The 26,490-nt window shown below is 33.4% G+C and overlaps 1 protein-coding gene across 16 annotated transcripts in view; it reads left to right on the top strand.

The window, feature by feature from the left end:
- The window catches only part of ZNF644 (zinc finger protein 644), a 116,422-nt gene extending 91,020 nt beyond the window's left edge, over window positions 1-25,402 (top strand). For 11 of the 16 annotated variants that reach the window (XM_082614915.1, XM_082614913.1, XM_082614923.1 and 8 more), the window contains 4 exons: window positions 3,056-6,093; window positions 6,276-6,881; window positions 22,584-22,686; window positions 23,434-25,399. In XM_082614915.1, the coding sequence (XP_082471041.1) occupies window positions 3,087-6,093; window positions 6,276-6,881; window positions 22,584-22,686; window positions 23,434-23,626 (3,909 nt within the window). In that variant the 5' untranslated portion in view covers window positions 3,056-3,086 and the 3' untranslated portion in view covers window positions 23,627-25,399. Of the gene's footprint in view, window positions 1-3,055; window positions 6,094-6,275; window positions 6,882-8,789; window positions 8,913-22,583; window positions 22,687-23,433 lie in introns of all 16 variants that reach the window. The other 5 variants (XM_082614916.1, XM_082614917.1, XM_082614919.1 and 2 more) reach the window with 2 other exon arrangements.
- The last annotated feature ends 1,088 nt before the right edge of the window (window positions 25,403-26,490 follow it).

The raw sequence follows: 26,490 nt of genomic DNA, 5'->3' as shown, positions 1-26,490 counted from the left end.
GGGTCTTGAATACTGTTAAGAAAAAATGTATCTTGGACATTTTCGTTTATAGAAATATATTCTGAAAATTAAGCCAGGAGAATTTTTTATTGTTGCTAAAATACTAGCTTACTGATTCAATTTCTTGTAGCATATTTTTAAACTGATACAGTATATTTTTAATATTAATGTGCTAATAAAAATTTTTCAGAGCAGAGATAGTCAATTTGGAGGCAAGTAAGGTGTATTTCACTATGTAGATGTAAAGGAAAAGTTTGATTGTTAAAGACCTCATTTTATATTTTCACAATATTTAATTTGATCTTCTGTTTTTCTTTTTACTACATGTGCTTTGTATATTTAAAAATCTGTTATTCCTTCTATGTTTTTGAGCAAAACCCTTTGATATCTTCAAACTTTGAACTTATGGAAGGCTTTTATAAAGCCATTCTGGTAATGAGGATGCAATCTCCAAGCTGACATGATATTCTCATAGTTTGTCACCCTGCTGTTCAGGGGGTACCAACGAAGTTGCTTTAAATGGGAAGCGTCTGTTCCATCTCTGAACCTCTAACACCAGAACAGATGGGTGGAACATGGAACATGGAAGGTTTTACCTCTGAGGTGGTAACAGTGAAGCCACTCATTAACACTGAATTTACCACTTCGTTAGCAATGTTGCTTCCTGTTGAGAAAAGCTAATATAGGCTTTCAGATTGAGCATATATTTGTCTACCTCTGCGAATATAATAAGTAGGAAAAGAAAGTAAATGTTTTTCAGGCTGGTTTTTTTTAAAAAATCTGTCATCCATTTCTGATTTATGAGGTTGTTCCTATTTGGACATTTTACTTTTTCTACCTAACTTAATTAGAAATGTCAGGAATGGGTAATAGTATAGCATCAAGGTTTGCTTTTCTTTTCATTGACGTTTGCACACTCCTTCCTAACACATGTTTATGTGCTGCCCATTTTTAACTTGCCTGTATGTGATGTAGAGACTCCTGCTGGGTGCTGCATTAGCACCATTTTGGAGTGATATCATTGAATATGATGTTATTTGAAGTCTATTTTTATTTCTGTGGAAATTTGCCAATCTCAAAACAGAATTCTAAGACCTATGACGGGCAGAAAAATAATTGTTGGTATAAATAATAATGCCAAAGAAGGATATTTATAATATTTACTTGTAATATTTGTTGTATTAAGGAACACATCTTGTGGAAAGAATAAGATCATATTTATAAGTGCTGCTCTAAGTTGTGAAATAAGAAGAAAATAATTAGAAGCAATTCTTTTATTCTTTAACTGGATTTAATGTTTTACAAAGTATGTACTTGGTACCATAAAAGATATTAGAAATAATGAACTTTATTGCAAATGTTTTAATTTCTAAATAGCAATTGTAAATTCCTGCTGTTCTAAAATGATATTACTTGTTATACAAATTTAAAATACTGTAAAAGAAAAATGGAAGACCTTATTCTTTATCTGAGAGCAGGAACTATGTCTGTCATGTTCCCTACTGAATCCCTGCTACTAGAGCAATGCCTGGCACATAGAAAGGCCTCAGTAAACATTAGGAGAATGAATAAACTGTACTTGATACTATGTACGAAAGGAAAAGAAATATGGAATTTTATGTCAGTACTTCGAATAATTAAATACATGGGGCTGCCAAATAGTGGGTTCTTTAAATCGCACTTGAGGATTATTGGATATTTTGAAGGCGTTGCTAAAACTGCTGAGTTAAGAAATCAGAACCATGATGGAATTTGCATTATTTGAATGAGATATCCGAATTTCATAGGAAGAAAACTGCTTTTCTTCTTATACTTTAGGAACTTTTGTTTTGATTTTGCAGTTGTGTTTTTATTCATTCACCACATTAGTCCTTTATTCAACAAATATTGCCTGAGCACTTATGCCAAGCATCCTGTTAGGTTCTAGGGGTATGAAGGTGACTAGGTCACTATCCCTGCTCTCAAAGAGCTTACATTCTTCCAAGAAGATAGGCAACTCCTGTATAATGTGGCCATTTCTAAGAGCAAAATAAGAACAGGGTACAAGGAAACTCTTCATAGTAGGGGCAATAATTATAGCCATGGTATGTATGTTTTCCAAACTTTCAGAAGTCTCCTCTCCTTTTAAAATATCCTGCTGTCTTCTCATAATGATTAAATATTTTATCAAAAATGCCTAGAAAAATATTGTCCACATTTTATATGAAATAAACTAAAAACTTAACATATATTTATGATGTTTCAGAGTAGAGTAAAAAATTTTAGGTTATTGCAGTAGACTGTCAGATCATAAATAGGATAACTGCCTGTAGGGAATGCCTAGAATTTGGGGATCCAGGTTATGAAAGTTTAAAGAAACATGGAACTTCATTAATTTTAACTTTACTAATTTAGAATGAAGGATACTTTATATAAGCAATGAATGAAACCCAGTGAATAAAACATTTTTTAAATTAGTCGAATTTTAGGAGAATGTGAAACACTGAGAGCAAAGCAGTCTTATTTTAAATAAAAAATGCTGTTTCATACATTAGCCATTGATGTTGATAGCACATTGTACATTCAAGTAAGCTTCTCTACTGACTGGTAATTTGTTACCTTCCTCTGGGAATGGACTTTTAAGTGACAAAACTTTTACTTTTCTGCAATATTTAACAATTTACATTATTCTCTAGTGTAGAATGTCCCTTAATAAATCTACTTAAGTGAGATAATTTTCTTATTAGTAATCTGTATATGAGATTTTAGATTTTTTTCAGTCTGTAGCATATTCATTTATATTGTGTGTGTCTGTGTGTGTTTTTTATGTACTTTGCCCTACATTTTGTATATATGCAGTTTTGGGTTGTTGCCTAGCACAAAGGAAAAATTAACCACTGCAACCTTTTAAAAATCTTTCAATTTTTTAAAGTGTTTCTTCATCCTTGAAAAATTTTGGGGATCTTAGTATAAAAAGTAGAATTAAGCTACTAAAAATGTGTACTTTTAACTCTCCATACGTTCTAATAATATTCTTTCTTTCATGCAAATCTAAATTTTTTTTTCCATTTTCTAGACTAAATGTGTTAAATGGGCTTGCCAACAATATGGATGACTTGAAGATAAACACCGATATTACTGGTGCTAAAGAAGAACTCCTAGATGACAACAGTTTTATCTCAGACAAAGAGAGTGGAGTTCATAAACCAAAAGATTGTCAAACATCATTTCAGAAAAACAATACATTCACTCTGCCTGAAGAACTGTCAAAGGACAAATCTGAAAAAGCCTTAAGTGGAGGCCAGTCTACTCTATTTATACATGCTGGTGCTCCTACTGTTTCTAGTGAAAACTTTATCTTGCCTAAAGGAGCTGCTGTTAATGGACCAGTTTCACACCCCTTAAATAAGACTTCCAATATGAATAAAGGCAGTGTTTCATTAACCACTGGACAGCCTGTGGATCAGCCAACGACAGAATCTTGTTCAACTTTGAAGGTGGCAGCTGATCTTCAGCTCTCTACACCACAGAAAGCAAGTCAACACCAAGTTTTATTTTTGTTATCAGATGTAGCACATGCTAAGAATCCAACCCATTCCATTAAAAAACTACCTACCTCTGCTTCAATTGGTTGTGACATTCAGAATTCAGTAGGGAGTAATATAAAGTCAGATAGCACTTTAATAAATCAAGTAGAGGTGGGTGAAGATAGTGAAGATTTATTGGTAAAAGATGATTGTGTCAGCACATTAACAGGAATTTCCTCAGGTACAGATGAATTTAGGTCAGAAAATGATACAAACTGGGATCCCCAGAAAGAGTTCATTCAGTTTCTTATGACGAATGAAGACACAGTGGATAAAGCTCCAGTTCACTCTAAAGTAGGTCTAGAAAAAAAGAGAAAGCGAAAAATGGATGTAAGCAAGATAACTCGTTATACTGAGGATTGCTTTAATGATTCTAACTGTGTACCCAATAAATCAAAAATGCTAGAAGTAGACTTTATGGAACAGAATGAAGAACTGCAAGCAATAGACTCACAGAAATATGCATTATCAAAAGTGAAACCTGAATCAACCGATGAAGACTTGGAATCTGTGGATACTTTTCAACATCTAATTTATAACCCAGATAAGTGCGGAGAAGACAGTTCACCTGTTCATACTGGCACTTTTCTTTCAAATACCTTAAAAAAGAAATGTGAAGAAAGTGATTCCGAGTCACCTGCTACTTTCAGCACCGAAGAGCCATCATTCTACCCCTGTACAAAGTGCAATGTGAATTTTAGGGAGAAAAAGCATCTCCACAGGCATATGATGTATCATTTAGATGGAAATAGTCACTTTCGACATCTTAACGTCCCAAGGCCATATGCTTGTAGAGAATGTGGACGGACATTTCGAGATCGGAACTCGCTACTAAAGCATATGATTATTCACCAAGAAAGAAGACAGAAATTGATGGAGGAAATTCGTGAATTGAAAGAACTTCAAGATGAAGGAAGAAGTGCACGATTACAATGCCCTCAGTGTGTGTTTGGTACCAATTGCCCTAAAACATTTGTGCAACATGCTAAAACCCATGAAAAAGATAAAAGGTACTACTGCTGTGAAGAGTGTAACTTTATGGCAGTGACAGAAAATGAATTGGAATGCCATCGAGGAATTGCCCATGGAGCAGTGGTAAAATGCCCTATTGTCAGTTCTGATGTAGCCCAGAGAAAAACGCAAAAAAAGACTTTCATGAAGGACCCCGTTATAGGATCATCCAAAAAATCAGCTACCTATATATGTAAGATGTGTCCTTTTACTACTTCAGCCAGGAGTATTTTAAAAAAACACATGGAGTACTTGCATTCATCATCATGCATTGATTCATTTGGCAGTCCTCTTGGACTTGATAAAAAAAAAAGCGACATAATCGAAGAACCTATAGATACAGATAGTCCTAAACCATTAACTAAACAACAGTCAACAACATTTCCAAAGAACTCTGCTTTAAAACAAGATGTAAAGCGAACATTTGGATCATCCTCACAATCAAGTAATTTTTCAAAATTCCATAAGCGGCCACACAGAATACAAAAAGCTCGGAAAAGCATTGCCCAGTCAGGTGTAAATGTGTGCAATCAAAACAATTCTCCTCACAAGACTGTTATGATTAAAAGCAGCATTGACCAAAAACCTAAGTATTTCCATCAGGCAGCAAAAGAAAAATCTAATGCCAAGGCAAATAGCAACTATTTATATAGACATAAATATGAAAACTACAGAATGATCAAAAAATCAGGTGAATCATATCCTCTGCATTTCAAAAAAGAGGAAGCTAGTTCGTTAAATTCTTTACATCTGTTTTCATCATCAAGTAATTCTCACAACAATAGTTTTATTTCAGACCCTCATAACTCTGATACCAAAAGGCCAGAAAGCTTCAGAGACCACAGGCGTGTAGCTGTAAAGAGAGTAGTTAAGGAATCTAAGAAGCAAAGTTCTGTTGGAGGAGAAGACTTGGATAGCTATCCAGATTTCTTGCATAAAATGACCGTTGTCGTTCTGCAAAAACTTAATTCTGCTGAAAAGAAAGATAGCTATGAAACAGAAGATGAAAGTTCCTGGGACAATGTTGAGCTAGGTGACTACACTACACAGACTATAGAAGATGAAACCTATAATGATATTAATCAAGAACATGTAAACCTATTCCCTCTATTTAAAAGCAAGGTGGAAGGTCAAGAGCCTGGAGAAAATGCTACACTTAGTTATGATCAAAATGATGGCTTTTATTTTGAATATTATGAAGATGCTGGAACTAATAACTTTTTGCATGAGATACATGATCCTCAGCATTTAGAAAATGCAGAAACTTCATTGTCAAAGCATAGTTCTGTTTTTCACTGGACTGATTTGTCTCTTGAGAAGAAATCGTGTCCTTACTGCCCAGCAACATTTGAAACAGGCGTTGGGTTGTCAAATCATGTCCGGGGACATCTTCACAGAGCAGGATTAAGCTATGAAGCCCGTCATGTTGTATCACCAGAACAAATAGCCACAAGTGACAAAATGCAACATTTCAAAAGAACTGGCACAGGAACACCTGTTAAGCGAGTTAGAAAAGGTAAGTTTTCATGCAGATAATTTGGGCTAATATGTCCATATTCGAATTCAAAGGATTTGAAGGTTTTGCTCAGATTTGGCCTTTATTAGAATCACATAATTTCATATTTCAGAGTTAATTTGTTTTAAGGTGGTCAATTTATTAAAAATTCTGATATTACTCTTAAAAATTTTTTTTTTTAGCTATAGAGAAGTCTGAAACCACTTCTGAACACACTTGTCAGCTCTGTGGTGGTTGGTTTGATACTAAAATTGGATTATCAAATCATGTTAGAGGCCACCTGAAAAGACTTGGGAAGACCAAGTGGGATGCTCACAAATCTCCAATCTGTGTTCTGAATGAGATGATGCAAAATGAAGAAAAATATGAAAAAATCTTAAAGGCATTGAACAGTCGTCGTATTATTCCTAGACCATTTGTAGCTCAAAAACTTGCATCAAGTGATGACTTTCTATCTCAAAATGTTATACCTCTTGAAGCATACCGTAATGGCCTAAAGACTGAAGCTTTATCAGTGTCTGCATCAGAGGAAGAAGGGCTGAGTTTCTTAAATGAATATGATGAAACAAAGCCAGAACTGCCTAGTGGAAAAAAGAATCAGTCTCTTACACTGATAGAACTGCTTAAAAATAAAAGGATGGGAGAAGAAAAGAATTCTTCTATTTCTCCTCAAAAGATCCATAATCAAACTGCAAGAAAGAGATTTGTTCAGAAATGTGTTCTTCCACTAAATGAAGATAGTCCATTGATGTACCAACCACAAAAAATGGACTTCACTATGCACTCAGGTAAGAGGACATTTATGACTATCTTACATAATTTAAACACAGTTAATGTTTACCTTAGTGGAATATGTGTCAAAAATACTTTTTCAGAATCCTTTTATTTAAGCTGCTTTTTTGCAGAGCAGGATTGGTTATACTGTTATTTCTATATAAATCATCAGTTGATGTTCATCGGCACTGAGTTCTCTGTGCCTCATCTCTTGGTCACAATGCAAGGTGAGAACAAAAGCAAAAACAAAAAGCTGATCTGTAAAAATAAAATTTGTCATGGACGGGGGATGGTTCTTTGGATGGGAGGTTGGTGTTGTTTAGAAGCATAGTGTTACTAAAAAGGCTGTCATTTTTTTTGCCAGTGCTCCAAAGTGATACTATTTTCAAGATTTTAGTTGTCGGTTTTCCTGCTGCTTGGGTAAAACAAAACAGACTCTTTAAACTGAATGGATTGGTGTCTGTTGTGTGTTGTGATTAACCCAAAGAAACTTCTCCCTCTTCAATTCGTCATTGTATTGTGGGATAGTTTGCTTTTGGAGGACTGTTGTGAGTATAAGACATTTGTTTGAGGTTTTAGATTTTACTATAGTGTTCTAATAGAACAAAACAGATGGTTTAGCTTAGTGGTTATGCACCCATAGTTTTTCCTTTTCAAAGGAATATTTTGTATGTATTGGCAAATGATGTGGCAGATAGAAAGTTGCCATACTTTATTTGGTATTGCTAAGTCTGGTGTATACTTTTAGACTAGAGAAATGTTGTGTCTGTATGGGTTTCTTTTGGAGGTTAAGAATGTTGAAGATAAATTTAGATGATCTCATAATTTTAGCACTGGGTTGAATGTATCTAAGGTAAAAGTAACTGGTCAATGGATTAATAATGAATAAAATTACTGTAATGTTGGTTTGTTTACTTTGGGCAGACACTGGGATATTCCAAATATTTGTAATGCAGTGTTGATTTGAGGAAAGACTGCCTTGTATTTTAAGTGGTCTGAAAAACAATTTATCTTGTATGAGCTTCTGGTTAATAGGGTTCTTTCTTTTGTATGAAGAGAGTCTTTCAAAGATAACTTTTCAGCATTTTTCAGAGGGATAAAATGTAAGGAAGATGTGTCAGCTATGTTGGCCAAGATATAGTACACTTCAGAGAGGGAAAGCATATTTGTGGCTATCACAATAATGTTGAAGAAACCAATTGAAACATGTTGGGGGCATGAGGGTTGTCTGAGAAGTTAGGAGTTTCTTATTGTTTCAGCATGTTTACTGTGATGACTAAGATGTTAGCTTGTTGATCTTTTATTTAGCACAAAGATTTTAGCAAAATACTTCAAATCATTAACTTTCATTATTGATTGTGCATTCAGAGTAATGAACATAAAATGCCCTGAATAAAATGTTGTGTCTAACAGCTGTTCAGTGGTGTGTTTTACCACCTTTTCTCCCAGCCTTCATCAGAAAGCCTAATTTAGTATTGAGCCTTTTAAGGTTTTGTGGGTAAAACACTTTAATTACCACTTTGTCAACTAGACTTTTTAATTTTTTTTTTTATTGATAATGTTGTAAACTTTGAAACTTCTCAACAGAACTGTGCTATTCAAATCATAGGATTGTATTTTAGGTTTAGGAAATGATCTGCGTAACACAGAAATCTGCAAGAAAGTGATAATAGGTATTAAATCCAGAGGAGCTCAGGGGTTCAAGACACTCCTCCTTCTACCTTTCCAAAGAGCATGGGTTGGCTCTAAATACTAACTACAAACTAATAATAGGTGACTTAATTTCCCCTCCTTATCTTAAGCTAATTCAATGAACGTTTTTTAAAACCATCTTTATTGTGGTACTTTTTTTCACGCTTTTACCTAAGAAAATTTCACTTTTTGAAGTGAGAACTGGATTATAGTTTTCTTTTGAATGATAGGTATGCCTGTGAAGCTTAGAACATGTGTGCATTGCAATACGACGTTTACAAGTGCTGTTAGCCTGTCCAACCACTTACGCGCTTATGCACGAAAGAAGAGTGCTGGACTTTTGACTGGTACAGGTATGTTTGAACAGATAACACAGCAAGTCTGTTTGATACAATACACTTTTTTTTCTCACCAGACTGGTGCTAGTTCAGATGATATTTATAGCTTTCTTTTGTAAGCAGCAGTTGAGTCTGAATAAACGTTAAATTTCAGCAACTTGTAAACTGTTGGATATAATTTTAAGCAAGTTATTCTTTTTCATTTAGCTCTTAGGGCTTGATTTGAGGAAAAAGGTAACCTAATAGAGGTGTGGAACTTTTGAGTCTACATTATTCTTATTGATTTTTAAATTATACCATTTTTGATTTTTAAATTTATTTTTGTTAGTAGATTCTAGTAAGACACCTCTCTTTGGTAAAAAAGATTGTAGTTCTAGCTTAGGGAAATGCTTCGTTAGGCAAAGAAATTATAGTGAAATTTCAAATATGTAACTAAATTAGAAAACTAAGCAAACTAATGAGTCTTCATTAGTCTATAGATCAACTTTTTGAAGGGGCAGGCCTTAATAATGGCCCGTGTTGACAACTGAATAGATTTTTCTTTTAATGCCCCTAAACTATATTTAGGATTAATAAATATAGCTGTGCACATAAATGTTAACATGCACATTTCTGTGTTATTTTTGGTTGGTTAGCCCAACCTTGCAGATACCTCTTCATACTGCTAGCTTGTGAAAATTTTATTAGCTTACTCATATGTAATACTGCTTCTTAAACCCTACAAAATGCCTTGCTCTTTTCGTTTGTAGCCTTTCAAGCTACCCTGCTTTAGCAAATCCCATGTCTCACATCTTAAAATATTCTCTCTTTTCTAAATAGGTCTACATAAAATTCTTTTGCCTAAAATTCTCCTTCCAATCTTTTTATTTCTCTTGCTCTTTTAGATCACTTCCTTCTGCTTTCTTCCAGTTGTTGTTTACCCAGCTTTTTTGTTCTTCCTCATGTCTTCCTATGGCTTACATCCAATATGTTCTTGCCACCAAAGAAACACTTGTATTCACACTAGTGTCTTTCTTTCTTCTGCTTCTTTGCTGTATCCTTTGACTTTATATATCAATAACCAGGGATGACTGCTGACCATTTATATTAAAAGGAGGGGAATAGAGTGAGTTTTACTTTACTGGATTAGTCCTCCTACTGTGACATTTCAGTTACTTCTGCCTTCATCAGTCTTGGAAGGTAATTGCAGACATTAGAGGCAGGGAGGCAGTGAAAATAAGAGACTGTAGAAACCGGAAATCATCATTATTGTTATCATAACCACTAACTTGTATTGAACACTTCTATGCGTCAGGCACTATGCTATGCAGCTGACATGCATAACACTTAATCTTCACCACCACCATTTCAGTTGTAAGTACTACAATTCTTTGCATTTTATAGGAAACTAGAGCTTTAGAGAACTTAAGCAAGTTGTCCAAACTTATGCAGTTAATAGTAGCAAACTTGAAATTCAAATCAGGGCTGTCTTACCCCTAGATCTTTGTTTTTAGTCACTATTACCTACCACATACAGGATGAAAGCAATTGAAAATCCTAAGATGAAGTTGGGTTCAAGGTGAGGATCATTGTGGTGCAGAGTCTAATTTGAAAGAGCAAGGAAGGGAGAGTTCCCTGGTGGCCTGGTGGTTAGGATTCCAGGCTTTCACTCCTGTGGCCCAGGTTCAATCCCTGGTTGGGGAACTGAGATCCCGCAAGCTGTATGGCACGGCCAAAAAAAATTAAAAAGAAAGAAAGAAAAAAAAAAAAGAAAGGGCAGGGACCCAAGAAATGGTTAGGGCTGTATTAGATTTCAGAGGGCTTTAGAAAATGTTCCATTCTGACCATTTGGGCACGTTACATAAATATTCAATAAGGTAGATCTCTCCAGTCCAGATTTTGTAGTCCATTAAAAAAAATGCCTTTATCTCATATGAAAATCCTTCAAAACATAGTATTAATTGCTTATAACTAACAGATAATGACCCTCCATTGAACAGGGGTGCATTCTCATGAACTCTTTATCATCTAAAAAGTTTCATTAGTTGGGGAAAAAGTAATATAAGATGAATGGGGATACATTTTTATGGGCATCAGAAAAGGAGATGGCTATGTTTCAAATGTTATTAAATACTAACCAAAATATCAGAAGTGTTAGGAAATATGAAGTGTGTGTTAGGCAGTCCTAGGGCAAAAAGAAGGGAAATGAAAAGCTGAAGAAAGTCTAGGGTGCTTTTTTCCACAGCCCCTACTCACTTTTAAGACACATAAAAATCACATGCTCCCTTGGAAATTCTGAAACTTTTCCCCTTGTTTTCAAAATCATCTTGACCAGTAGAGCTACATAAAGGATATTTTTGCTGATTATTCGTGGCAGTAAGAAGTTTTTATCAGCTTTATTGTTTTTTGTTTTCCAAGTGTAGAATGTAGAGCTACATAAAGGATATTTTTGCTGATTATTCATGGCAGTAAGAAGTTTTTATCGGCTTTATTGTTTTTTGTTTTCCAAGTGTAGAATTCTGTATTATATTTATAAACTCCAGATGCCAATTCTCTTCTTCCCTATCAGTTTCACTGGTATAAAACAATGGTCCCAACCTGTTAGCCAGGAGGTTTCCACTGGGTTATTATAAGGGATTCATCAATTCATATGAGTAAAAGGCATTAGTTTTCAAGAATATGTAGATGCTGTTTTGATGACTAAAATACAAAATCATTTTTTAAAAACTTACCTTAATCTAAGTATATCACAAAACTGAGACAATATAAAGGGAAAATAAGTAGAACTAAAGCCTTTGTGCTCCTAGTTCAAGCAGACTTGATTCATGTGAATTGTTAATTATGTGGCCTACTTCGGAAGAAAAAGCTTAGATATCCCTAGATGAAATGGTAAAGGCCTGCTTGGTTACCTGTGATGGAATAAACTCCCAAGCTTTCTTAGAAACCACCAGCTCCTGGCCTTGTCTCTGGGAACTGGTGGCTTTTTGGGAAAGAGAAATATTCCAGCCAGCCTGAACAGAAGGAAAAGGATGCCCCTCTGTTTCTCTAATATTTATTTACTGATGACTCAAATACTTATAATATGATGGTTCTCAATCTTTGGGGGGGTTATTGACCCTTTTGAGACTTTGAAAACTATGGGCCTCATCCCAGAAACAGGCACTTATCATCCACAGATAAAAAGTTTTATATATGTAGGCGTTACATATCCCTTGAAGTTTATCATCCATGGGGCCTTCCTCTGGTGGAAAGCTAAGAAAGAGGAGATGCCAAATAAAAATGAAGTGTAAAGAACACACAACTGGGATTCTGGAGCCCTAAGAAATCTTTCTTTTTTTTTAAGAATTAGATGATGCTTAAAATGCCAGAACTGTGTAACATCAAACTAATTTATATGGTCACAGATATAAATCCTAACTTAACTAAAAGGAAATAATGAAGAAAGTAGGAAAGTTTTGGAATTAAAGACATGGAAGAGGTAGCCATACTTGGAACAGAGTTCAATTGTCAAGAAAGAATAAGCTTCACAGGTATAAATTTTGCCCAACGCTGACCTAGTTTTCATTCTTTGGGCAGGTTCAAATGAATTGTTTAATAATTTCCATGTGCCTTCAGTTGTGGATAATCATTTATGAAGCTGTTTTACTGAGGTTTTTTCTTTAGTGGATTTTTATCTAAAGAGACTAGTTCTAAAGGGTTTACTTTATATCCTACATTGCAAATTCAAGACATACTTCTTATTCAAGAATTTATTCCAGTTAATATAGACTGCACTATTGGAAGACTTCTTTTTCAGGTTTTGTTCTCTTCAGATTGTTTTACATGCCCACACAGATTTCTTTTTCCTGGTTGATTTTTTATACAGTCTAATAAGAACATTATTAATTTTCATTAAAAATTAGAAATTTCATACAATTTATATTAAATGCTTTTGGACTTTTATTTTAACTGCTGGCTTTTTTGTGTTTAATAATATTTTAATTAAATGATATCTTTTTCATACTGGCAGTATTAAGAACACAATATATTTACTAAGTTATTAATAGAGTGACGGAGTATAGTGCCTCCTTCACTCTCACGATTGTCCTGGATTGCACAATAAATTTTAGGGTCACCCTGGTTATTAAAATTTTTAAATATTTAAAATTATTCAAGGCAAAGTGTATTCTATCAACTTAATCTGCAATCAGGAACAACAAAAATATTTTGCGGTCAGAGTAACAGTGAATTTTTAACAGGTAAAGAAAGGGAAATAATTGAAGTCCAAGTAGAGAGAATGCTGTGAAAGTAAATATATCAGTAAGTTGAATGCATGTTTGCACAGTGCTTTTCTGTGGTAACATAGCAATCTGTCATCTCCTAAAAAGAAAAAAAGATAACAGTGGTATTCAGCGTTTTTACTGGAATTCCATTTTACATCTTGAACTTGTATACAAACTCACATTCATACATATACAAACTCACTTGTTCACTCATTCACTCACCTGAATTGAGTATGATGCACTCTGATATTTTCTATTTTATTATTTTTCATTAAAAATAATAGTGGTCATGACCCAGTAAATTGATTTACTACCCACTAAGAAGTCACTGCCCACAGATTGAAAACACTCCCCTTAAGTGTCTCTTTTAGAAGCTGATACTGACTAGAATCAACAATAGTAATAGTTTAGAAATCATAACACTCTTTCTGTGGCAGCAAGTGAATTTTCTTTACTCATTATATTCAAATGTTTAACTATAGATCATATTTTTCAATCAACTGCTCACCTTTGGTATTTAAAGTAAATTGGAAATTTCTAGCTACTTAAAATTAATGCAGGAAATATATTTTTACATATGCAAATATGTGGGGGGGGGTTCATTTAATTATCTTCAGAATACTTCCATGATAATATTTTGGAAGTAAAGCATGATGGTTGCTGTTCTACAACAACAGACTCATCATTATAATTAAAGAATGACTTTTCCAATGAGAGAAAAATAACTTAAAGAAATTGATACTAGATCCTTTCAGTCAGTAACACTAATGCAATATATCTACATTCTTTTTTAGTGAAGTCATTGTTTTATTTTTCATACCATCCACTTTTAAGCAGAATAGTAGATTATGTGTTACTTAATGGGATCTTTTGCCTGTTTTCAGCTTTAATGGTATAATTGGCCATAGGGGCCTGCAACAACAAGTGCTAATGAACATATAACACAGTGCCAGGTGCTGAGTGGGTATATAAAAGCCACTACAAAAATAATTCTTTTATTGTAGAAAGTGCCGTAGGAATTATTTCTGCTGTGAGAGAAAGAAAAAAATAGTATTGTAAAAGCTTTTCAAGGTATATTACTTGTCCTTTCATGAGTGTCTTCTGTGGTATCTTTTAAAATATTATAATATTGCATCTTCAAGAAACCACATCCTTTTATAGTGATTCATTCAACCTGAAAGAGTATAAGAAAATTTCGATCTTATTATGATTAAACTCTAAAGGAGCAAAGCAGCTTCTAATTAAACCAAATACCTGGATAATTCCTCCAGACTAGGCTGTATGAGGGATACATAATGAGATATGACCCTGTATTAAAGAACTTAGGAAAGCATTATTGGCAATACATACAAAACTATCAAAGTTAGAGAACTATGCAAGATACTATACACATTAATAATATATTGACTGTATGTGCTCTAGAAGTTCAAGTTGTTTGTTTAGTCTAGGCCTCCTTTCAAGGGGAGCTGGGAATTAAGTTGGGTTTGTTTTTTCCTGCTGTTTTTTACTGTTTTGTCTCCTTGTTAAGTAGAGCCTCAAAAAGAAAGAAAAAGGAAGAAAAGATAGCTCATGCTGATATGTTTCTTACAATGTTTAAAGTGGGAGGGAAAAATAAAAACAGTAGTCAAATAAAATTTCCATTCATTCAACAAAAGTTTTAGCTGTTTATTGTTGTACCAGGACTGTGCTAGCTCTGAGGCTATAAAGACCCTGCACTCCAGCTGCGTAAACTTAATGATGGTGATCTGTTAGGACAAGGACAAATGTACTGTTGCAGAAAGCTTTGTAAGGTTTCAGCTAGACCCTGAACGTGAAGGTTGAGTAGTTTTAAACAGAAGAAGAGATGAAGTAGGACATTCCAGGTAGAGAGAACAACATAGTGTGGGATAAAGGGATGGAATTTGGAGTTCAAAAGGTGTTGGGAGAATCAGTTGTAGGTGTTTGGGAAGATGATAACGCCGGAAAGGTGGGGTTGATGCTTTGAGTGCTTGCTAAAAAATTTAAGAAGTCATCGAAGAATTTTTTAAAATAAGGAAATGACGTGTTCAGATTTGTATTTGAAAAAACTATTTCTCATAACACTGAAAGATGGGTTTCTGTAGTTTCTTGGCTATAACTTATCCTGTGGTACTATTCTTTTTTTTTTTTTTTTTTTTTTTTACTGATGTGGTACTATTCTTCATTAAGAGTGTATATCTGTGTGTATTTATCTGCCCAGTAATGTGTGATTTATTTAGCAAGGTAGTGAATGGTTCAAGTCGAGTAAATTTTCTGGGTAATGGAAGACTAGTGTCAAAGTTGATTTCATCCCAACCATTTTTATGGTAGTGTTTCTAAAACGTTATTCTTGTTTTTGCCTTGCGAAACAGTAGACTGAATATAATTTAATTATTTGAGTATTTAGAGTCACGCTTACGGATGCTAATTGTTGTATTATGCCAGCAAAAATTGGGCTATTTGCCCACAATACTGAAAAGCGATTGGCTGATTCATTCACTAATTCAACAAGCATTTTTTTCAGCTTCTTGGTGGTTTATGTATTATGCTAAGTATTACAGAGATAAATTGGAACTTACAATATGGTAGAAGCACGTATATGCATAACTAATACAAAACAAATTTTAAGTGCCAAATTATAAGTGTGCATGAAATACTGTGGAAGTTCGTATGAAGAGGAAGGTATTTTCAGCTAGACCAGGGCCCAGCAAGGTTTTTGGAAGTAGAATCTGATTTGGACCTTGAAATGGAAATGGGGGTCGGGGTGGGGAAGGAGCATGCCTGGGAAGGAGCAACTTGGGACTGTGTGGAAAGTTTATTGAAAACACTAGGAAGTAGGAGATAAGGGAATAGAGTTGGACAGGTAAAGGACATAGAATGCTAGAATGCTAACCCATGATGCTGGAATTAATTTTGTAGGGAGGAGCCAGTAAAGATTTTTTTTTTTAAAGAATTTGTGTGAAGCTTTTAAAACTGTTTTTTAAATAAAAGTTAAAGGAGTTGGTGGGGAAGTGGAGAAATTGTAGATGAGGTCATTTTAGGAGTCCTGAACCAAAGTCCTGAACAAGAATAAGAGGAAAGAGATGGAGATGGGTCAAAGTTTTAAACCTTGTTATTGGGAAGATGGTTATACCAGTAGAGTTAATGAGTCTGCTACCGGGGTGTTTGGTAAGAGAACGGTGGGCTTCATTACTTCTCTGGCTGTCATTTATCTAGCAACACAACATCATCTAGGTATCTACTGTTAACAAAGCAAACAATCACACTTACTCAGTCAGTAAGTTTGTTTTGGGGAGAATGGAGCCTAAGGGTTTTGTACTATTGTAGCATAAAATATTTACATTTTATGATGCCTGCTTTTGCTGGTCATCGGTTATACAACTTAGGAATTCTATTTGATAATCTTTTTTGACCAATATTTTGTTTTTCATAAAAGTCTTAACTAGTCCCCTGCGTTCCTATTGGTTCTGTTACTTACCAATTTTCAAGTTTTGTTTTGTTTTTTTAACAATTGACTTAATCTGGATATTTATGTTTGAATTTTTTTAACTTGTCTAATATCTTTACATCCTTAGTTGTAGTGTTGTGTTTGTTATGTTTTATGTTCTGACATGAATCTCTTGAATGCTGTTTATAATCTGGATTAAAATTTAGTAGATTTTACAATAAAAAAAGTATGTTCCTGGCGAGACCTAAACTGAAGGCAGATCTACTTCAAGTGACTTTATGGAAATAATAAAATAATACACAGATTTTCTCTTTTGGAGGTTAGGGCAAGGGGATGGCTTGCTGGAGACTGGTGGTCCCTCACTTAAGTAAGAAGTGGAAAAGTAGGATTTACTGGTTTTTTGTTGTGTCTGGAGTTTGAGGAATAAGGTTAATTCTTGCTGTCCAATGTTTAAAGTATATATTTAATTGTGGCCTTAGCTGGAAGTTAGCTAAACCAGAAATTACCTAGTCAACACCGTGTTTGTTAATAGTTCAGATTTTGGCTGGAATGTAAAAAAATACTTTAGAATTATAAAAAGCCAAATCAGATCTATTGGGATTATAGATTTGTGATATTTAGATTTACTCTTATGATTATTATGAACTCTATCTAACTTAAGTTGAACATGATTATATTAAAGATAAGTTAACACATTTTTAGGTAAGGTCATTTCCTTACTTAACTAATTTTGAATAGGAACAATCATTTAGTTACTTCTAATAAATATGAAGTGGTAATTTGGAAATACTGACACTTTTAGAAGGCAGGGAGTGTGCTTATATTCAGGTGATTCTAAACAAATGTGATTTAGAGCAGATTTGCCATTATGTATTTTAATGTTTATTCCAATTTTAGATATGTCTTTGTCTTAGAAAAGTGGTTGATATTAAATGCCTATTGTGTTTAGTAAAAGAGCATGCAAATCCAACCTACCTTAAGGAGAAATTTTAAGTTTTTTTTTTCTTACCTGTTACCACAGGTACCTGTTAACTCTTAATTGAACAATAAACAGCTTGTACCTGGGGGATTGTTAGTTTTTAGCTTTTTGCAACCTAAAAAAACTAGTATGCCTCCAATTTCTGTTTATAAAAATGTGTGATAAAGTTTCATATTTATGTTTAGCTTTTCCCTTCACATTGATAATGCTCAAAGTATCATTTTACTAATCATTCCCTCTACTTTGAAATAGCAGAGGCTTCTAGACATTGAATGTATCGATATGTACTTTTTCTTGTCCCAAGTAGATAACTTTCTTTGAACCAAGCATATAAAGCTGTTGCTACCCTTAATACAACCTCCTACTTTGTAGGGCAAACTCAAGCTACCTGATTCCCCTAGACTAATATTAAGCCATCAACTTAATACTTACAGCAAAGGAAATCTGCTTTTCAAATATTTTTCACTTCATCCTCTTCCAGGTAGAATGTTAAATCATGCTGTACCTTATTAACTTTGCCATAATTGCCCTGTGATTCTAGGTTAGTTACTGTTTTTAGTTATTGAGAATGGAAACTCCAAAAATAATGAAAGTAACTTAGGGTACTAAAAAAAAATCCAATTTTAGAGTGAAAATATCAGGGGAAAATGATGGTGAAAATATGCTTCTGAGGTTGCTAATTGTGTATCTATATGTTTAATTCTGATTGGAAGGGGAACATTGCTTTCATAACAATAAACTACTTAAACTGCTTTATGTGTCCAAATATGCCAACAACCAGTTAGGAACAAAACAGATGAAATAGGGCTTTTGACTAAATGGGCAGGGAAGGGTGATTGCAAATAACAATATTTTGGTGGTGAATGTTAATTTAGTTATGATGTTAGTTCTTTTACCATAGAGGCTTCAGATGTTTTTAAGAAATAAATCTCCATTCTTTGAGGTCATTTGTGTACTGAATTAAAAAGAAAATGAAATTCATTGAAGCAGTTATTGTATATAATGGGCAGAAAGGTGGAAGTGGCAAAAGGACTTATGTTAGAGCCCAAAGTAAATTACTTTTCTTCTGTGTATAAAACTAATGTCTCAGAAAACAGATTTGAATTTGTATCTGTTGTATTATTTATTGATTTGCTTTTTGCTGATCCAGTTTAGTTCTTTAGGCACAATTGTTGTTTTGTTGTTGTTGTATTTTGTAGCATAGCAGTATGATGTTCTTTTTGAGGGCTCATAAGTCTGCTGTATTTCTGTCTCATTCCTATTTGATCAAAACAGCTGTTTTACTGAAAGGTGTATTCTGAAAAAAATTTTATATGACCTTATAGCTCAGCTCAATTCATTCTTCTTACAAGTAAAATATTGCTGCCAGTAGCAATGTAGATCTTTTATAAATCAGATCACTTCAAAGGTTTTTTTTTTTTATAGTCTTCTGGTTAAAATTGATCTCTTTAAACATTTCCTGCCACCCTAAATAGGAAGATTTGAGTAACTGGGTTTATTCATTTCTAAAGAAGTATTTATACTCAAGGAAAAGAAAATTAAGAATTTCTAAAACTAATCTCGTATTTTTTGTAAATTTCAAGTATAGAAACAATGTTAGATTTAAAATACTTCGGAACAGAAAAACGGTATGTGTGTGTTTTGATTTTTGACAGTACCAAGTAAGTGCAAATAAAATTCTATTGTAAAGAAAGGCTTTGTATAAAGTTATCTATTTGACAGATTATTCATATAAACAACTTCAATAAACCTTAGGCTATTTGTCAGAAATATTGATGAGCCGCATTATACTAAAACTGACTGTGTTAGTGACGTTGTTTTTAATGTTCTAACAATTCCTGGTACAGTCCAGAATAAAACTGCTTTTCCCTCTAGAGACAATAAAATCTGTTAAATGAGAACATTTGTATAATAGACATGTTTGTACATCATCTTTTTCATTTAGTGGAACATTTTGGAATATTCTTTTTTTATATATATATACCGATTTTTCTAAAATTTTGGGCAGTATTGTAGGGGTGATGGTTGGATGTTGATATTAGAAAAAATTATTCCTGTCAAATGTATTCATATTTTACTTCCTAAAATAAATGACATTTCAGGGGGTGAGAAATTTTAAAGTGATGATGGAGATATTAAGACATGGAGGGCTTCCCTGGTGGCGCAGTGGTTGAGAGTCCGCCTGCCGATGCAGGGGACACGGGTTCGTGCCCCGATCCCGGAAGATCCCACATGCCGCGGAGCGGCTGGGCCCGCGAGCCATGGCCGCGGAGCCTGTGTGTCCGGAGCCTGTGGTCCGCAACGGGAGAGGCCACAGCAGTGAGAGGCCCGCGTACAGCAAAAAAAAAAAAAAAAAAAAAAAAAAAAAAAAAAAAAAAAGACATGGAGATACTTATGTGTAATTACCAGAGGTCCCTGGTTTTTAATACCTTAACTTTATGGACAAGTTTCCAAGGATTCCCAGTTCATGTGATTCCTTAAACTTATGTGGAACTCTGGATACTGGAGATTCTCAATCATATGCTGACAGAGTTGTCCTACTTTCCAAAGTCATAATACCTTCAAATACTAATTACTACAAAAACTATGGTATTCTCACTTAAAATTTAGTTCTGATCATTCATAAAAACAGCCATAAACTTCAGAGTTTCTAGAGTTCATATAGCATCAAAAGTCAGAAAAAAATTTTTTCCGTCTATTAAAGTCAAAAACATTTCTATAACCTCTGAGTAAACATTTCCAGTTCCATTTTTTTAAAGTATCACAGCATCTAAATGTAACTTAAATGCTTTGTAACTGATAAAACTTTCTTTTGCGTACTTCCCCATCACCCTCTGTCCTTCTCCCTCAATTTGCTTTACACACCTAACATTAGCATTCTGTGAACAAATATTTAACGGATTGTTAAAATGTATTTTATTTGTATTCTACAGTAATTTATTTACATTTTAAAAGGAAATTTGAATACAGTGTGGCAATTTTGACAACCAGCAAACTCATCAAAGTAAGATTCTATCTGTAATCTCATGATATACCAAATGCTTGCTCTGTTCCACGTAACAGAGACAGGGATTGTGTGTAGTTTACCTTATAGATAGGGAAAGAGTAGCTGCCATCTAGTAGCACTTAGCCCTTTGAGTTCCTTAAACTCTTTACTTCTAGTGTATGAATTTCTTTAAAATTCACCTGAATTCAAATTGCTCACCAAAGCAACTAGGAAAAAGAAAGTGCTGACTACAGAGTATGTGTTACCTCATTCTTCTTACCGGTTATGAAGAACCTAGTTTCTACATAGAAGCTAGACTGGCCAGTGAAGAATTTAAGTGTGACTGCTAGCAACATATTCATTTAAACAAATGATACAGAAGTGTTCTACAGGAACTATAGTGTATATTACATAGGGGTAGAACAGATTTCTGTTCATATGCTGTTTAAATGTCAAAGGTTAAATTGCTAGGTTTTTCTTTATTTTTCACTCCAGAAGTATTTGTTGAGTTCCTACTATGTGCCAGACTCTTGAATGAGCTAACTAATGAGAACCTTGTAAGATTTTTCTGTTCAGATTTTGGTTGTTTAACTTTGAAGTAGCCATTCTTTAAAACTTAACTTGACTTCCTATATAGTTCTTTACTTATTAGATTCTTCTTCTGAGGATACACAGAGAAAGACTGTAAGACCTAGATTTTACTTTTAAAGAAGCAGGTGACAGGAAGCGAAAAACAGTGGCTTGAATGAGATTTAGGCTTCTCATGGTTTTTAATTTTCTATATGACATTTCTGTTAGCATTGCCACTTGACTACTGTAAGAAACTGTTTATTGGTTTTATAATAGTAGCATCTATTCTTTTGGAGCCCAGACTTCGAACAATTCATTTCACACAATCATTGAATAGCTAGTTCCTATTCTCTCTTACCTAGAATTTTTCCAGGGGATTTCATGTGACAGGTTAACAGAAGAAAAGCCATTTGGACAACTCTTCTGTTACATTTGTTTCCCTCCCCCTTGGATCCCTAGAGATAAATTCTTACCATCTCTTCCTGCTAATTGACCAGCAGCACCCTGGAATACTATCATCCCTTTGTCTAAAGGAATGGCGTAGTTTTATTCAAAGAATAAAATGTTATGTCCTGTCTATTCCTACCTATAAAAAATACCTTTTTTCTTTATTAAATTAGATTTTTTTGTAATAAATGATTGAAGGAAAAGTCAAGTAACAGAAAAATTTCAAGAACAGTTAGCACTAGAATTTTGATCCACTTTAACATAAAAATCTTTTTTTCCCCTTTTTAATCACATTTTTAAAATAAGCTATAGGAGAAAATATAAAAAGAAAAAAACGTAACAAATAGCATTTAACTTCTGGTCCATTTATGAACTTATGTGAGGTAATCTGGATCTGTATTTGTTTTCTAGCAAAATAAAACATGTGCTTGTCTATGCAACACAGATTGAGTTTAAAAATGAAAGTTGAGCATTGTTTGCCCTTCCAGATATAGGGCTAGCGTATAATTTTAAGAGCTATTTATTATTATAAAATTCAAAGTGAATTGGTATATAAAATTGATTTTTCATTGAACTTTTTACTGTTTTCAAAGCATGTGAGATCTGATTAATGGAGAAGTAATCAAATGCAAACTTAATGATCTCACATAAAAGGTTATAGTTTTTCTGGAAATAAGATTTAACCAGATGTTAATGTATATATATGATCATAAGAGAAAAGATTACATTGCTGTAATAATTGACCACTTTAGTCATTTCAAGTTATTTTAGTTACATTTTCTCAGTTCTAGTTTGATATGGTAAAGCATTATTTGAAAAAGGAGTACAGGAAGAGTGTATGCTAATAATATTACTGCTGTTAGAGAACCAGCTGCAAGTTAGTGCATGCTTTAGGGAATACAAATGAATACAGACTTTTTCTAACTTGATTTAGATGGTCTGACCTCCCTAGAAGTATAGTATGTATACATACTTGGAATATATGAGAAATGTTAAGTCTTTTTCTTCCCTTTTTTAGCTTTAGATTGTAAGCAAAAGAAATCAAGGTCAAGATCCGGAAGCAAGAAGAAAATGCTAACATTACCTCATGGTGCTGACGAGGTTTACATTCTCCGATGCAGGTATATGCCTATATTGCCAAATCTGCTCAGTTTCTTCAGATTTTGCTTTGAGACATATTAGCTCTTTTATTCTGGATTTTTAGTTTGTGGCAGAAGGTGCATTCTCAAAAATCAAGTTACAAATGAACTTTTGGAGACAGACTTAAAATCTTATATGGCTCATAATATGCTATACTTCAACAACTAATGAATCAAGGTTTTTACATTAGCTAAGATACTGTGATTTGTAAAAGTGTCTTTTGTTTTTGTTGTGTTTTATTTGTGTGCTTTGTTTGGTTTAATTTGATATTTTTTAAATTGTCTTGAGTTCCTGCTTATTGGGAATATATTTTCTCTCCCCTCATACTTCTAAGTGTAGCTATACAAACTCATTCACACCTTCCATACTCATCTTCATGCAGTTTAAGGAATTCTGAATTGGAGAGTGGTCTTTTGAAAAGAATAGTGCATTTTGGAATTACGAGTTGTTTTAAATATATTAAGATGTGTAGATGTTAAGACCTTTTAATTAATTTTAACCTAATAGTAATGTTCCCATCTCTACAAATATTAGTGGAGTTATTATGAATTGGCAGTTTTGATATTGTATTAAATCATTTTGACTTTATAGGTGTTTAGAAACTATTGTCAAGTACTATCTCCAATACAGAGTAAAGTTTGCTCCTGTGTTTATGGATTTTATGGGAATTGGCTTTACATAAAGGGAATTGGTCATGTTAAGAGAACTGTTATCAACTTCTTCTCTAGGTTTTGTGGCCTAGTCTTTCGTGGACCATTGTCTGTTCAGGAAGACTGGATTAAGCACTTACAACGACACATTGTAAACGCTAATCTTCCACGGACTGGAGCTGGCATGGTGGAAGTCACGTCACTACTCAAAAAGCCTGCCTCCATTACAGAAACTTCATTTTCTCTACTAATGGCAGAAGCAGCTTCATAGAACAAGAAAACCTTTTAAATAGCAAATTTGAATTGGATGTAAATTTGAAATTCTTTGTCTTTTTTTTAAAGCCACATTAAATTATCCGTTTATAAATACTAAAGCAGGCAAATGGGGAAAAGTGAATGACAGTGACATCAGAGCAAATTGAGTGCTTCAAACAGTAAGTAGTCTCTATATTTTGTATAGGATGGGAGATGTGTTTCTGAGGTTTACTACGTTTTGTCAGTTAACTGTGTTCACTCAATGATAGATCAGTACACGTAAGCAGTCATTAATAAACTGTTGCACATGGATACTTAAACACAGACTTATTGGAAAATTATGTTTTCTGCAGTGTTACCAGAATCAAGGTTCTGTTTATTCCCCACAAGACTTGCATTGAAAATTAAGATATTATATTTTGTTTGTATATATTTAGTGTTTTGTATAATACCAGGAACCGCTAACTAAATTTACTCAACTTAGGGCATTAAATATCATGTACTTCATAGTTTGAGACTGTTCACTCAAATAGGGCAGAGTACTATTCTATCTAGATGTGTAAGTGTTTTTTTAAAATCACATGGAACGGTTTTTTTTATACTAAAAAGTGGAGGGAGATTTGTTTAAACAAGTATTTCTAAAAGAAATATGTACATAGTCCTGGAAATTATTCATGGTAAGGAAATATTCTTTACTCCAGTTGCATTTCTCAGACAATAAAGTGGTGCATCCATGCTACCTCCTACTTTGTCAACAAAGATGCTATTTACCCTTTACATTTTTGTATCATAATAGATTTTAAAAATCTAATGTTCTTTATTGCAAGACATCCTTTTGTTAACAGATTTGTTTCTTTTTAATGTTTTACCTAAAATTTGACATGCTTACAGGACAGGTTTGCCTCTTACTTTATTTAACATTGTAGAAATGTAATTAATAAACAATGCTCACTACACAGTTTAGAATAGGCTTTCTCATTTATATTCTCCTCCAAATTTGATCAGTTAGCAAAACTTAATACACCAATTGAAATATTTCTACATATGATGAGAATGTTTACAATTTAAATTTTAGAACTTGTTTTGGATGTGATTATATGTACGAAAATCGTGTAACACTATGCTCATGCTAAGAACCGACATAATGGAATTACTGAAATAAATGTGCTGTGAGGAATGGAAAATATGGTGCAGATGTCTTGGTCATGATAAATTGTGATTCTCCTTTTAAACTCTTTCCAAAAGCAAATTAATTCTTTTAATCTGAAATTAAATTCCATTACAAACAACAGTTTTTGTATGCAAGCACCATTTCATTTTATTTCATGTAGTATGGCTAATACTATAGTTGAAACAAGGATATGCATTGATACTTTTCTTCGTATGTAAATAAAGTTAAGAGCAGTTAAAATAAGGAGTATTTTGGTAGAGTATATACATACCTCACTGCCAGTGAAATTGCTTTCCTATGGTATATCTCCTTACCAGAAAAATCTCTAAATAAAAAAAGAGTTAAAGAAAATTATAATGTCTATAGTGTGAAACATTTCTTATTTTTATCACTGGTGGAAATGGTCCACTTGAAGTTGTGTTTCATTTGATTTATGTTGTTTATACTTAGAAGGTTACTTTATTCACATACTTTATATGTAAAATTAGGAACTTGAACGAAATGGATCATTCCCAACCAATGGTCTCCTGATCCCTGGGTTACTAGATAAGGGAAAAGTACTTGTAAGTTACTCTCATTTTTCCAAAGGCCTCATAGAAACTGCTTCTCTATAATGGTGAGTCTAACTAAAACATCAAATTTCTTAACTTTTGACTGAAAATATACCAAGTCTGTGTATAATAGTATTCTCTTACTGAATAAGTTTCATTGATATGAATATATTCTATATTTAAATAGAATATATTTTTTTCATTGGAAGTCATACTGCTACATAGCAAGTAGAGTTCAGAAATTAAGGGGAAAAAAAGATTCCTGGTGGGAAGACTAGCAATCACTAGAGCCCTTTTCAACTCTAGTATTTATGGTTCTTTGATTTAATTAAGCCAGCTATCAAGATGTAGGAATATAAGTAGGTAGTTTGACCACAGATTTCATAAGCAAACCTAGATTACATTTTTTATGTTAAACTATTTCTAAAACAATATTTCTCCTTCTGGATATAAAAAGAATTAAATCATCAAAATACAATAATTCAGAATGGAAACAGTAAGCTAGAGGGATTCCTGAAAAGTAAATTAAACAAAGAACATTTTTGATAGTAAAGATATTTGGGTTACAAAACTTTAAAAATTTCTTAGGGAGCAAAGTTTGTCTTTTATTTGACAACTAGAAAGTTAATGATATATTTTCATTTGGCTTCCACTGGAAGAAAATTATAAAATATTGTCTTAAGTTACATGATAGAGTTTCATGTTAAAACATGCACTAATTCAGTATTCAGTATTGCTGAATTTTCTTTTATAATTCCTTTATTATTGCCTAGATGTTTGAGCCTCTTTTGTTTTTGAGCTTCTTTTTCTTTTTTTAAAAAATCTTGTTAAAAGCATTGATTTATTTAATAGCATCAAGACAAAAAAAGTTAACTTCTTCAAAAGTAGTATTTTCCACTATGCTTCTTTAGAATATATTAGAACCATGGCATAGCTAATATCTCTATTTTAGATTTCACATGCTTAGTTATGGGTTAGAGGGAATGATAGTTTTTCAGTAGTAATTTAATTAGACAGAGTTTTTTTAAGGACATACACATAACCTCTCAGGGACTCTACAGTTAAAACATACTGGTCCAAAATATAGCTCTGATTTTTTTTCTTCACTAAGAAATTGTAATATATGCTCATTTTAGAAATATTAAGAAAATGAAAAAG

The sequence above is a fragment of the Mesoplodon mirus genome, assembly GCF_964341445.2.
Source record: "Mesoplodon mirus genome assembly, chromosome: 3".
NCBI lineage: Eukaryota > Metazoa > Chordata > Mammalia > Artiodactyla > Ziphiidae > Mesoplodon > Mesoplodon mirus.
The sequence above is the reverse complement of the archived record's forward strand: the minus strand, read 5'-3'. Positions and strand labels throughout refer to the sequence as shown.